The sequence below is a fragment of the Stenella coeruleoalba genome (assembly GCF_951394435.1).
Source record: "Stenella coeruleoalba genome assembly, chromosome: 7".
In the NCBI taxonomy this organism is placed as follows: domain Eukaryota; kingdom Metazoa; phylum Chordata; class Mammalia; order Artiodactyla; family Delphinidae; genus Stenella; species Stenella coeruleoalba.
This window is the reverse complement of record NC_137153.1, coordinates 30,381,545-30,397,064: the sequence shown is the minus strand read 5'-3', so window position 1 is coordinate 30,397,064 and position 15,520 is coordinate 30,381,545. Positions and strand designations below refer to the sequence as shown.

General features: G+C 44.3%; 1 protein-coding gene across 1 annotated transcript in view; it reads right to left on the bottom strand.

Annotated features, from left to right (window-relative positions):
- The window catches only part of SHC3 (SHC adaptor protein 3), a gene marked incomplete at its 3' end in the record, with an annotated part of 141,516 nt that overhangs the window by 87,178 nt on the left and 38,818 nt on the right, over positions 1–15,520 (bottom strand). The window contains exon 2 of the mRNA XM_079926651.1: positions 11,586–11,656. Within this exon, the coding sequence (XP_079782777.1) occupies positions 11,586–11,656 (71 nt within the window). The remainder of the gene's footprint in view (positions 1–11,585; positions 11,657–15,520) is intronic.

Here is a 15,520-nt window from a genome sequence, read left to right as displayed (position 1 = left end):
AGATGAAATATAGCCTGTGTCTTTAAAAGTCTAATACAATGTGCAAGAACGTAAAAAGCCTGTAGAGCAATTCAGACAAAGTGGTCTTATAGCTCAAGGCAAAAGCAAATACTTCTTGTGGCTGAATCTTTGCCCTTGAGGTGTGACAGTGGACCAGGAGAATGGGGCAGTGTGTAGGTCAGTGTGGTTGTGCAAAGGAGGCATAATGGAGAGTTATAAGAAATATATTTGGAAAGTTATGCTGGGGCAGGTCAAATAGAACATTGAATAACATTAAAATATTTTTCATTGTATTCTGCAGGTAGTGGATAAAACAATGAAACTGAACAGGAAGTAATATGTTTCAGGCACATTCAGGATTAGCAAGTAGAAAGAGAATTGAAGGAGAGAGAGAGACTAGAAGAAAGGAGAGAAATTATTCAGGAGGCTTCCAAGGGAGAATCAACAGCATTGGTAATTGAACAGGGAGGAGAGATGATATAAGACTGACTCCCTGGTTTCTACTTCGGGAGAATGCGTGGGTTGTAGTTATGACAAGCATTCAAGGAGACGTGAGCTGGGCCTAACTATGGTAATAGAGGTGAGAATGGACGGATGTAAACAGAACAGAGAGGCAGAGATAGGTTGCTTAGGACTTGGCGACTGACCGAGCATCTCCAAGAAGACACAGGTCCAGTCAGCTGCTAAAAATACAGGGATGGACTTAAGAGAAGATCCAGAGGTACAGATACAGATTTGTGGCTTATATACCTAGAAGTGGTATTTAAAGCAATGAGATTACCAACAACGAGAGGATATAATAAAAATGAAAATATCAGTATTAGTTAACATGCCTTGAGCCCTTCCGGGTACTAGACAGCATGTTAAGTGCTTTTCAGATATTAACACAATTTCTTCTCAACCCAATGAAGAAGGTACCATTATGATTCCCATTTTAAAGATGGGGAAAGTGAGACACAGAGAACTTAAGTTATTTGCACAAGATCACACAGCTGAAATGTTGTTCAGCCTAGTAGAAGCCCGGATAATCTGACTCCAAAACCTGCAACACTAGCTGCCCTCGGCAAGGGCAAAGGGTTCCTTATGGAATGATATATTTGGGGTAAGTGAACTCAGAGAAGGAGTCAGAAAAGGAGCAATCAGAGGGGTACATTCTGACACAAATGTGCTTCTGGCATGAGGATTATAAATATACACCATACCAGATGGTCCTCAAGGAGAGTATGGAATGAACGCCACATATTCATCTTATGGATTCTATTTAAACCATTCTAAGCCACCAAGCCATGTATGCTCTCCATTTTTAAAATTTTTGGATGAGTGGGATCACTTGGAAAAATAATAAATGGACCTATTTTCAAACTGTGGCTTCATAGATGGTAGTTGCAAATGGTTCAGAAGTTAAAAATAGAACTCTGGAACGTTGCTTCTCAAAGTGTGGTACCTGATCTGGCAGCATCAAGCACCCCCTGAAAACTCGACAGAAATGGAAATTCTCAGCTCCCACCCTAGTCCTACTGATGAAAAACTCTGGCGGTGGGGCCCAGCCATCTGGTGTAACAAGGTCTCCAGGTGATTTTGATTTATGTCCAAGTTTGAGAACCACTGCTCTAGAAAATGAGATGATATGTGTATGTGTGTTAAATCTTTGGGGACCCTGTCCCAGGTCAGACATATCTGTGTGGCCCCTCTATGTCCAGCCTGCTGGATTCTTCAAGAAATCCATAGTACAGTGGAGCCCAGGTTAGGTGAGAATTCCTTTTCATGTGGTGTAATATGGTAGAGAAGAGACAAAGATTTTCTGTTCTTATTGCCATCATCCAGAGATATTAGCAGGCCACCTTGGGGATCACCCAAGGCCTCGCCCCAACCCAGTGCAACAGAATCTCCACGGCAGGGCATCATGGTAATTGACAAGTTTCCTGTTTCCTCTACCTTCACGTAAAGAGCGACATGTCTTTACCAACCAAAGGTTTCACCAGGAGACACAGCCAGCTGCTAAAGAAGTAAAAAAATAACCAAACAAACAAATAAATCTTGAGGCTTTGCACATGAGGCTCTGCAAAGTCCTCAACTTGCTCAGCTTAAACTCTTAGACACTGTATCTAACCCCTTTCTCTGTATTTCAATGACAACATTTCAATGAACTTATCCTAGCCACTTGCCCTTCCTAGCCACACATCCTATGAGATCCTGGCTCATCTGTACAGTCAACTGGAGATCCAAGCCCATGCCAAGCCCTGAGCTGCCGGTCCATGCATGCCCAGTTGACCTTGACACACCCAGCCAGCAGACTGTCAGTAGAAAGATATCTCCACCCAGGTTCATAGGAACAGGTCCCATGGTTGGAAGTTTTCATGCCCTTGGGCACTATGCCCTCACTGGGAGAGACAGCTACATAACTTGCCCCTGATCTCCATAACCAGCTTGCCAGAAAATTATGATGATGGGGTCATCCTGACAAAGTGTTAACCAGTGTTTGAAATGAAAGGAGAAACAAGGAAGTAGAATAATGTCTGTATTTTCTAGTTTGGGAAAAAGATAAGAATCGGTTTATTCCAATGGTCAAGGCGAGAAAAGGAATACGACTCGCCCAGAACCTCTGGGAGAGAAAGATGGCACCTTGTCCTTTCCACCCAGCCCCCTCCACCTTACCCAGCCCACCCCGTCTCACCCCACTCCTACGCAGCCTTTCCCATTTCGCAGCCCCTCACCCAGCCCACCCTTCCTCATCTCATCTATCCTCTCACCCCCCAGTCACCTGCTTCCCACTTCCCCTCTCCCCGTTCTAACCCACCCTACTCACTTTGAGCTAGTTAAGGTGGCAAGGACCTCATCCTTTCTACAAACTTTTCATATGAAAAGTTTTACAAACTTTTCATATGAAAAGTTTTAAGGACACATTTATTATATTTCTTTCCGTTATTTAGTGAAATTCAATGAAGTGCTGCTGAAGCACAGGACAAACATTCCCAGGATGAATAAAGCAAGTAGAATAGGAGTAGCACAGTCTTTGCAGAGCCCACTCTGCCCCCCAACTGACCATTTTCCTTATGTATATTTGCCCCATTCATCCCAACTGGACTGCAAGTGCCTCATTTTCTTTGTGCCCTGCTCAAGACCATCATGTCACTGTGGGTCAGGAAAGGAGTTTTATAATTAACATCGAATTTCCTTCTTCCAAGTGTGCCCCCCGGCCCAGTGTGTCTGGTGTTTGCCAGCACTTGTGGCTTCCTGAAGGATGCAACCCTCTTGATCAAGCAGCAACAGGAGACTCTTGATTCTAGATTCCGACTTGCTCTGGTTCCAATCTCGAGTTTGCCACTTCCTGGCTCTGTGATCTTAGACAGTTTTTCTAAACTTTCTGATCCTCAGCTTCCTCATCTCCAAAATGCACACAACCCGCCTCCCAGGGATCCTGAGAGAAGACCCCACACGCTCTCACCACTATCTGAAATTATTACGCCAAACGACATGAAATGGCTGACATTTGATGACTTTCAACTACAAAAGCGATAAGTTCATGTGGTTCACCTTAACACCCTTCTTTTGTATATGTCTGTGTGCTTATTTTCTCTCTCTGCTGTAGAAGGTTTGCTCTTATTTAGTGCTCTGTTCCTAATATCTAAACAGTGACTAGACATGGTACGTGATCAATAAAAATGTGTTGAATGAATGAATAACATGCTTAGAGCAATACAGTAAGTATTCAATACCAGTGCTATTATTATTAGCAGCAGCAGCAATTGGCAAAGCAGGAAGATAGAATGAAATACTAGATAATATTGGCTCAAGTGAAAATTAATGCCACATTACCAAATATTTTATCCTTTTCAGTAACTTCAGTTTGTTGCATCAAACCAAAGTTTCTTTTCAGCTAGAAAAGCTACCCTGAATTGAATTGATTGATATTGATAATTAGAGTAATATCAATCTGCAGTTGATATTATCATATACAGAAATTTGGAAAGAGTGAACGGCAAAATTAAATCCATGGTAAAAACCGTATCCAGATTTGCTGAATACCTACTGTGTGCCAGGTGCAGCCCCATGTAGGTCTCATTTCTAAGACTCTCAACAAGCCTGCTTATGTGGGTTACATCCCTGTTCCATGAGCAAGAAACCAATGCTGAGAGGTAATGAGAAGCTGGAATGCACCTCTCTGGTGAGAGGTAATTCTGGTCCAGTATGCAAGGATCCCTTTACTCACCTGCTAGGTGAGGAACCCCAACCATGTAAATACAGCTCTGTTATGTGGGTCAGCAGACTGCTGTCCAAAGATCAGGCTGGGACAGTTGCTCAGAGAGGAGGTCCCAAGAGAAAACTCCAATTCAGAGAGACAGGCCCAGGAGCTGAGTGATTGGAGCCTCAAGCCTTCAGCCAGAGCTGTCATCTCACAGCCCCCAGCCTACTCTAGGTTCCAGGGATGTCTGCATAAGCATGGCCACGCTGCCTCCAGGGCCAGGGTCTGGCCTCTGCTGCTTTGATAGAGGCTTTGCCAGCACCCTCAGCCCACTCCCACCCTCTGCTCCCTACCACACCCTCCCTAGTACGCTCCCCACACCAAGTCTCAGGGTCTGCTCAGAGGACAGATTAAGGCACATACATGTACGTGTGGGTCTGGTCAAGGGAATGGCCTTGAGACCTTTCCTGTACATAGCCTGTGCCAGGTGTTTCCAGAAGTAATGTCTCATTTAATCCTCACAAAGCGTGTGAATGCCTCAACATGTATTAGCATGAAGAGACAGAACATGAAATTGAAGCCTATCGGAAAGCAGACACCAGTGTCCCTTTGCCCCAGGGCCCAGATGTCCTAAGGCAGCCGGGCTCGGGGCAGGACCTCAGATGGGTGCAGACGGTTCCCTGTGTTCCTTCATGGCGTCCGACTCAGGCCCCACCCTTTGTCAGGCATTAGAATTACTGCACAGAGGCAGACAGGCAGAACCCCTTGTGGGGCCCAAGTGGAAGCAACTGCCTCAGTTTTATGCTTCCTTCTGGTCTGCCATGTGGTCGGGGGAGAAATTCACCAGGGGTTAAATGCTCCCTTCCCCAGGAAGTCCTTCCAGACTTGTCCAGGCCCCAGGGACCTTCTTCCATGTTTCTGAGGTACTTTTCCCATGCTTCCTGCTGCCTGTCCCACTGCCTTGTGACTCTGGACCTCTTTCCCTGGTCGTGGTTTCTTGGGCACCTGTGATCCATGCACCCCTGTCTAGCACATTCTCGCACGTAAATGATGACGAAGGAGGCACAGGGGCACACAACTATTCTGGTTGGTGTTAAGCCCTGAGTAACGATGTAGAAGTAAAGCGGAAGGACTCAGCCTGCTTCATCCAAAGCCCGGATGCGTTTGCACGCAGGCAAGCTGGTGTTTTCAAAAAGAATTCTAAACTGAGAAAACACTAACTCCCCCCCTTGCCAGGCCTCGTCCCCCTGGGGGTGGAAGGCTTCGAGAGACTCAGTCTGAAAAACGTGTTCAGAAAAAGTAAATTTAGAACGAGCCAGTAAGGCTAAAATCACAAGTTAACCAACCTGCACTAGTCGAGTACAGAGGGACGGGTGTGCAGGCTGTTCACACCTGCCGCTCTCCTTTCTAATCCTGAGAGTCAACCAGCCTCAGGGAAGACTTTTACAGAGTTGCTCCTTTTCCTGGCATGTTGAACTTAAATCAACATTACAGGTGTTTATTTTGTAGTGAAAAAGGAATTCTCCAATATTATGACCGAGGAGTCTAATTGGAGAGATCAGATCCATGGAGCACCAAGGCACCTAAGCAAAAGTCAGCCTTGTTTTCCATGTCACCTGCCAGGTGTCAAGCACACATCTTAACATCACTGATACGATGGGTTTACAAAAAAGGGACTTCCAAATTCTTCCTCTCAGTCTGCAAAGTGAGAAAGCTACAGAGCCAAAGTCCTGCCGGTTTGGTGCAGCATGTGGAGTCCATGTCACAGTCCAAGAGGGAACGATCACCCCAAACCTGAAAAGAAGATGTTCAGAGCCCCCCCCCCACCCTTCCTGGGGGTTTCCATCTTTCTACTGTTCAGGGTAGTGCAACCAGACCCCGTGTCATTCCCTGGACTGTGTGCAGTTCTCCCAGAGGCAGAGGTGTCCAACGCCTTACCTGCCCTTCGTCCTCTGCATCCATCTTCTGCCCCCACAGCTCCTCACAGGTGAATGCTGCCCTGAGGATGGGAAAGCCTCCACAAACAACACAAATATCTTGTTAGTAAATATGGCCTTTTCCCAAACCACACCCTGTGCACTGCTCTGATCCCCATGAACTGGTGATGAAATGGCCACACGACACAAATGTTTGAAGCGAGATGGTGAAGGGCTGCAGTGGATACGGTGTGGGGGGAGGGGGCCAGGGCACCTGGCCCGCAGCCTGGTTGGCCCCTCTCTTGCAGGAAGTCCAACGAGGGCGCACGGTGCCGGGGGGCCTTCAAGTACACGAGGGGAAATGCACTGCAGCTGGGATGGATGCACACGGATGAGGATGTGCGGGGACTGGATGGAGCTGAAGGACTTCATGGTGAAAGGTTTTACCTTGGCCTTTTTCTCTTCTTTTTGAGAGCACTGAGCCAGAAGTGACTGGAGGAGTGAGTGTTACCAAGCCTGCCAGGTCAACTCGGGGAAGGGAGGGTGGACAGAGTGGAGACGCTGCACCGAGGCCGTCTGACTTGCCTTCCTTCAGGCTGAGGATGGACCCCTCCATGCACCCGACTGGCGAGGAATGCCCCTGCAAGCCAGGTCGCCATTCTCACTGTAGCAGGAGCATCCGTGATTCTGAACACCTCGTCTCTGGGCTCCCTTCTCCCCTCCGCCTCCAGACAGTGCCGGCTATTTTGTTCAATCTCACGGCCCTGCAGCTATCACAGTGCCCAGCACTGTCAGACCAGTTCCACGTGGTCACACATCTACCTTCTAACCAAAGTCCCCTCATGAAACATCAGACAGAGAAGATCCAGTGTCACAGAGTTCAGTCCCACTCACCAGCTCACGGCTGATTCTGTGTCCATTACACTCTGCCTCCTCCGGCTGTGGTAACATGAGAAGATCGTGGCCAGGTGACTCTGAACTTCAATACATGTGCTAGCATCCACGATAAAAGTCTCCGGAGACCCCATCAATAGGTTGAATAAGAACAGAAGGAAATACTTTCCCCAAAGAAGAATGTTCTCCTTTTACAAATTTTGAGTTTGGTTTCAAACCAAAAGGAGTTTATGCATGCTCCTGGGGAATTTTTGAAAAGCCCCAATTCCAAAGTAGAACCCTCCAGTGTGTGGATGCAAAGCGGAATGCTAGGGAGTGGTCACATCCACGGGCAGTGCTGGCCAAGGTCTGGGCCAGACCAGTATCTTCAGGGCCCATTGAAAATATGACAACTTTAAAATGAGGGAAACGAAAACCGTTAACTAGATCCAACTGTTTACTCTCTACAATTTGGAAAAGCAGGTTTGTCGTGGGCCCTGGACAACATTTTATTAATAGAAGCTCACCCAGGAAGTGTAGCAAAACCACGCACACTGAGCCCACATGTCTCCATGGGCCTGAGTGGAAAGCAAACTCAGCAGTTATCGGATGAGTCCAAGCAGTGCAGGAGAACAGCTGGGGTCATTTAGAACCAAAAATACACATCAGATGTTCACACTTACTGTTGGAGAAGGACCACCTTGCTGAGTGCTCTGGGTTTAACTGCGTATATATTTATAGCCTTCCATGCCCTAAAAACGGCTTAAGGTGATTTCCCATAATAGATAAAATTTAACACGATAAATCAAATAAAGATTAGCAGATGGGATGGGGGAAAGAAAGTAAGGCCGTGTTATTCCCATGACCACAGCACATGGGAGCTTCCTGTCGCCCTGCAGGGTGGCCCAACAGGCTGCTCTCCAAGTGTCAGACCGAGAACTCGATCTCCCCGGAGTGGGCCCCATCTGATGAGGCACATCTCGCTCTGACGGGAAGTACAATAACTCAGTTCAACCCCTCCCCCAAGGCAAGGTGAGAGAAGTCGCAGGAGAGGACATCGCAGGAGAGGACGTCTCAGGGAGATGCAGGTTGTGGTTCCCATGGGCAGAGTGGCCAGTCGCCGGAGCAGTGGCTATCAGCATTGTACCACAGTCACCTCGTGTGGAGACCCAGTGGCTTAACTCAGATGAAAGCCGAGGTCTCTGACTGACCTCTGACTGGGGACCTGGGTCCTCCCTGCTTGGGACCCCCACCTTCCCCAGGGTGACACCAAGCTAAGACCCTCCCCCAAGGCCCTCAGGGGCTGCACAGCACGGTGTGAAATCTACGCGGGAAGAACAGTCCCTTGTGGGTTTCAAGGACTGTGACGTGCTCCTGGTGGGGGGGCAGGGAGCACAGGGCAGTTGCCACAAGCTCTAGAGTGGCCCACCTTCGGCAGCGGGATTCCTGTATGGCCTTAACAGTGCCTTGTCATAAGGGAGTAGGGAGTCTTCCCGGACAGAGGGCACATTGAGGGGAAGGAGCTCAAGAGATTCGCCCTCTGTGAGGCCATGCCGGGTGTGTGACCAGGGGCACATTGGGAAGCTAGTTCTTCTACAGGAGATATTTCTTCTTCTGGTGTGCATCTGTCCCCTGGGCAGACTTTCACAAATACTGAATCTCTCAACTCCTCCATGTACCCCACCAGCAGGCTGACCCGGGGAAGCAGTGGCTGTCGAGGCCACGATCTATATGCCCTCAAATGCCCCCATGCTTGCCAACTCTCACTTCTTTGGACACTGGGGTCTTGTGTCCCAGTACGTGTTGAATACAAGCTCAGGCAACAGGACGGAGCAAACACTTAAACAAGGCTGCCCTTTTGCCAGGGCCTGTCCTGTGGGCATCAGATATAGAAATTGTTCTATTTCCCACAACAACCATTGGGGTAGAAATTAGCAGAGCTGGGCTCCACATACAGGCCATCTCCTCCACACGGCGGGCACTGATTACTGTGAACGAGTCACCAAGAGCCTCTGCCCAGAGCGCTAGGAGGGCAAGGCCATTAACAGTCACCAACAATGGCAGCTCCCGGGTAGTTTTTAAAGTGACCTATTAGTAAGAGATCAGTAATCCAATGCTGATGTGATTGCAAGCACCACAATCAATCTGAACCCCGACTCAGGAACAGCATAAAACTAAACTGACCCCAACAAAAGGACATCTGGTTTGGCTGTCAGAGCCTCTAAAAGACACACCCAAACCTTGAAATAGCGGAACAGATGAGTAGGGATTGGTTGTTTCCTTATAAAAGCTATATATATATATATATATGTATTTTTATGAAAGGCATGGCTAAGAAGCTTTGGAAACAGGTTTTACTAAGGCCTAATATAACAATTGCATTAGATTTCCCTAAAACCTTTCAAGAATGACTTTAGTATATAAAGTAAACCTCGGTGGTAGAGTTTAATCATAGGGTGTTTAACACTCAGCTACCACGTAGGCTTTAAAATATGCCACGTCTACAGGACATCATTGGGCGTTCCTGTCCTGGGTGCAAAGGCTTCTTTCTGATGCTGACTTGTCAAATTGTTTCCTACAAGTGGTCTCTGGCTATTACTAAAATAAGAAACATGTCACACAATAAAAATGAGGCAAACAATAGAAAGCATCATAAAGAAAAGCAAACATAGTTTTCAAAAATCTAATAAACCCAAAAGAATGTATATATATATATATATATATGTATAACTGATTCACTTTGCTGTACAGCAGAAATTAACACAACATTGTAAATCAACTATACTTCAATTAAGATAAATAAATTGATTTTTTCTTAAAAGTCTAATAAACCCAAAGCAATTATGGTATAACCAGAATGCAGCACCAAGTTTTCTGAGTCAAAGAATGGCACTCCACTTGGCCCATTACATTGCTGTACCTTTGCTGAAATCTAAATGGAATGGGATTGGATATCTGTTCCACGGCTTTCTTCTACCACTACTATAGGTGGTCTCAAATAGTGCTGAGACCTTCATCCAAGGGCACACTGGGCATGCTCACTGGTCCCCACCCACCTCCACTCCTGAGGAGCCCGACTTGCTCTGCGCCCCTCGCAGGCCCCTCAGTCATTTGCATGTGCATCTTTCTGCCCCCAAACCAGGAGGTCTTGCAAAGCAGGACAGCCCAAGTTGGCCAGCATATGCTGCATGTGCACAGCCACAGTAAACACTTGATAAATACAGCAGAAGAATTAAAATGACATAAAATCATCTCAGAAGTTCTAATATCTATAAAGTGAATTCAGTAGAAATGGTCGACAATTGTCTTTTAAAAAAATGCACCATACACAACACTGTAAATCAAATATACTTCAATTTTTTGTAAGTTTTAAAAAAAAACACTGCCATCACCCACGAGAAGGTGACCAGTGTCACAGGTTCCAGTATCCCCAGGCCCACGGGCAAGCACTCTGCCCACCCCGCACGGCACGTGCATTTTTCATGGCTGGGATGAATGAATGATTGATTAAACATTCAAACTTTTCTTTTAAATGCTCTCACTTCAAAATACCATTCTTTGCCTTGGCAATTTCCATAAACCATTTTGTACAAATATGTAGAGATGGATTATTCCCTTGGTATAGATTACTACTGTCGGTGTGCTCCCAATACGTGTGTCTTGAGTTGCTTTAGAGAGAAGGGGAACTTCAACCCTTTGAACACGAATTTCTTCAATGAGCAAGAAGAGGTTTCATCGTTGTGCTTAAAGCATAGAATTGAGGCAATGTACACTACTGAGTAGCTAATTACTACCAATAATTGCTTTCTAAAGCTCAATCTTTACTTTTTGGCTTGCTAATCCAAAGGTATCCAATAGAGAGATTTGAATGAAATAAAAATGAGGCATTTTCTGATATCACTATTTAGATTAAACAATTCCACGACTGCCAAAGCAATATAAGCTCATTGCCCTCAGAAATGTAGCTATTTCACAGACTCAGTCCTAGCTTTCCGGTTCTCTTCTTCAAGATGACTTGAAATTGGCATTTTTCTAAAGGTACACGTTCTACTAGACTATGAATTTTTTAAAAACAATGGTCAAAAACAGAACTGACCCTCAAGAAGTTTAAAATCTAGTTGATGTTGGAGAATATATAAACCTGTTCAAAACCACTGACACCTTAAAATAATTGGTCAGCTTTCTAAATTGCTACTCCCATTAAGATTTCTACTTCCAATTCTATGCATTTTATTCCCTATGTATACTGTTGGAAATTCTCTCTGACATCTTGATTTTCTTTTTAAAAAGAAATAACACAGTTCAGTAGATTTTAAAATATCAATCTGGTCTTAGAGTTTCATTTATTAAAGAAAAAAACATAAACGCTCCAGCTTAATTATAAAAAGAGCTTAGAAGTGGAGAGTGTCCTTCAGGGGGCTTTGTATTAAGACACACATGTCACAAACATGGATGAACACTAAAGAGACTTGAAACAGTGGGTGCTGACTCCCTGTCGCCAGTCACCAGCACTCAAGGGGCAGACTTCCCCTCTGGAAATTTCTAGTTGTTAACCTCAGAAAGCATTCCTTTCCAAAGTAAAATCACAGGAGTCCATTTTCAAGAGGGCTTACCTGGTAATTTGTGTCCTTGTACTGAAGTCAAGTGACCTCATTGAGCGAAGAACTTCAATGCACCCCAAGTACTGCAAGGCGAGAAAATGTAAATCATGAACACTGAGAACTGACATGAAGAGACAATTCCTAACTACAACAAGGCCATTTTGGGAGGCATACACATTTCTTAGCCACATTTTAACTTTTTATTCATGGTGACACTTTGTTCCGTTTCTATAAAAGTAATAAAAGTAATAACTCACACCCATCAGCAAATACCCTGAGTGCTGACATTTGACACTATGCTTAACTTTTCTGAAATCCATTAGTATTTTTGCTTTCTTTAGAAATACATTTGCAAAAACTTTTGTCAAGGTATAACTAGCATGCTGTAAAATGCAGAAATTTGTTTTTTTCAAGATTTTTTTTGATGTGGACCTTTTTTAAAGTCCTTATTGAATTTGTTTTATGCTTTGGTTTTTTGGCCATGAGGCATGTGGGATCATAGCTCCCCAACCAGGGACTGAACCCGCACCCCCTGCATTGGAAGGCGAAGTCTTAACCACTGGACTGCCAGGGAAGTCCCCAGAAATCTTAAATGTATAATTCAATGATTGTTTAAACATGTACCTGTCATGTAACCACCACCCAAACTCCAACATTCCAGCATCACATTTCTAGTGTTTTACAAAGCTTCTAGAAGTTTATAATTTTAAAGAAAGAATGAAAACACTATAATACCAACATTTTGGCCAACATTAAACTTCATTATTTAATAAATGTATTTTGGGTTATATGAATAAACTATAGATTACCCCCAAAGGTACTTTATTTTGGCCTACCAGAAAGACCTCTTCTGCATAATTTAACATAAATTTTCAGAATTTCAACTTACACATCTAAATTTGTAGCTAAACTTTTTATCAGTTTTACACGTGAAAATGTATGTGTATATGTGAATATATGGCCACAACTAAAGCTATAGACACACCACTGGAGTGGAAGAGATAGAATATTTGTGTTCCAAAGCCTTTGGGGAGTTTGACGGTACAGATGTTTTATACCAATGTCTTTAAATTTAGACTTAACAGGAAGAGATCTCATGGTGTAGTACAGAAAAGACTGCATTTGAATTATTCAGAAAGCCTGAATTTGAGCCTGGCTCTGTCATATATTCTTATATAACTTTAAACAAAACTTTAAACTTCTCTGAAATGTGACTATTACTCTAACCACTGCACAGTCACAGAGTTTTTTAAACACTGTCACCTTCATCAGTTATGTGAGTACCATGAATGGTCACAGAGACATACAAATTAGACGACCACTAACATTGCAGAGTCATGTGATTAAAATGACAACATCTCAGAATCATGTGAATACGAAGACTAACATCGCAGGGTTATATGACTACCTCCACCACCAAAGTCGAAGACTTATGCAACATCATCACAAAGTTACATGAATACCATGACCAACATTGCAGAATTATGTAATACTACAACCATGTCACAAGTCACATGAAAACAATGAACAACAGTGCATCATTATGTGACTGCTATTATAGAGTTGTGTGGATGCCATCACCACCACAGCAGAGTTATATGCCGACCACTGTCACTAAGGTATGTGGAGACCACAATATACTTTACCGAGTTATAAGATTGGCACACCCAACACTGTCACAGTTATGTGAACAACACAACATCCCAGAGATAAGTGAATACCACCACCAGCAACATTACAAATTAATGTTAACTACTTCCACCAAAGTAATTACTTCCACCAAAGTGGCAAAGTTGTGTCAGTATCTCTCAGAGATATATGACTACCATCACCACCACCATTGCAGGGTTATGCAAATTCCACATCCATGGTCACAGGCTTAGGGAAACCCCATGACCACCATTGCAGATGTGTGAATATGACGTGGCCACTGTAGATCATCTGATTACTATGCCCACTGTCACAGAGTTATTGAAGACCACTTTATAACATTGCAGAGATATGTAAATACTACCAACACCACCACAGCATAATGTGAATTCTGTAAATGCTCTCTCAGTTATGGGAATATCACTACCTCACAGTGATATGTTAATGCCAACACTACCATTGTCATAGAGCTATGTAAGTTCCATGACCAAGTCCTGGTGTTATCTGAATTACACCATCACCACCAACACAAGATATGTGAGTAGTACCACAAATGTTGCACAATTATGCCAACACCATAACAAAATAGCGTCTTAAGGTTATAGGAATACCGTGATGAATTTCACAGCATCTGTGAATACAACTTCCACCAATGTTGCAGGGTCATGTGAATACACGACCTTTGCCACATAGTTATTTGAATACCACCTGTTGGGCTGCACCCTACAGGCCTGCAAGCCCTGCACTTGCCCAGCCTCAAGACCCAAGAAAGAGCTCGGAGTCAGTGACAGAGACATCAACAATTTAATGGATAGGGGGATCTTACAGGTCTGAAGCAAGGTCCTAGAGTGACAACCTGCCGTGTGCAGCAGAGGGCAGGCAGGACATGGCAGTAGTCTTCACTCCCAGGGTAGAGGGAGGTTACCAATTATAGGGGGAATTGACATCAGGTTGGCAATCAGTTACCAGGGAAACCAGCAGAGGAGCACATCCCTCACCGCCCCTTTGATAAGCTATCACAGTGGAGATGCCTTGATCTAAAGATCAGAATGATCACTAGCTTGGACTGAGGGCAAGTATGTAGGAAGGTCAGCCATGTGAGTAGGGTGTAAGTGAAGCAAGTACTGGTCAAGCAGGGAATGCACAAAGAACAAAGAACAGCCATCTTGGGTTGCCTCATCATACACCACCTCTGCCCCCACCATGGTAGTATGTGAAATGTGAACACCTGGCCAACCACAGAGCCATGGAAATAACATCAGCAACAACATCATAAAACCACATGAACGCACCTACCACAGTTGCTGATTATGTGTATGCAAACACCCCCACCATGACAGGGTTATGTGGATACCATGACCAAAGTCACAGAGCTTTGGGAATAGACAGCCAATGATGAGGTTATGGGAAGACTACCACCAACGAAACCACTGAGTTATGTGACTACCACAACCAACACCACAGGTTGTATAAATACCATAACCAACATCCAACATCAATTGAATATCATCAGCACCACACCATTGCAGTTATGTGAATATCATGGCCACCACAGCAGAGTTATGTGAAGACCACCTGCACCCACTTCACAGAATAACCAATAACATGACCAACATTGCAGAGTTAGATGAATACTATCACCTTGATTATTGCAGAGTCACATGAATACCTCCAACAACAACTTTGCAGAATTATTTGAATAACACAGCCAACTCTGCAGTGTTATATGAACGTGACCACAACCAGTGTCACAGATTCTTGTGAATACCACCTCCAACACTAACGCAAAACCATGTGAATACCATGACAAATGTAACAGAGTAACATGTAGACTAACTTCTCAGAGTTATATGATTACCACCACTACCTTCACAGATATGTCAGTACCTCCACTGTTGTCACAGTTACATGAAGACCATGACCAACTTCAGGGAATTACATGATGACCACCACCACCACGTTTGCAGTCCTACGTGAACACCACCACCACCATCGCCGAGTTGAGTTACCCTCCCAAGGGGCTGTAGCAATTTGTTCTCTCAGCACCAATGTTTAAGAAAGTTTATTTCTCTATCCTTCATAACAGTGGACAGCATCAGTCTTTTGAACCTTTGCCTCTCATGGGCAAAGATTTCTTTTTTTTGTTTTGTTTTAATTTGAATCTCTTTGATATCTAATAAGATTATGTAGTTTTTTCATTTGTTTATTGGCTATTTGCACTTCTTTTTCTGTTAATTGACTATTCATATCTTTGGCCCAATTTTCTATTAAGTTTTTTATCTTTTTCTTATAGATTA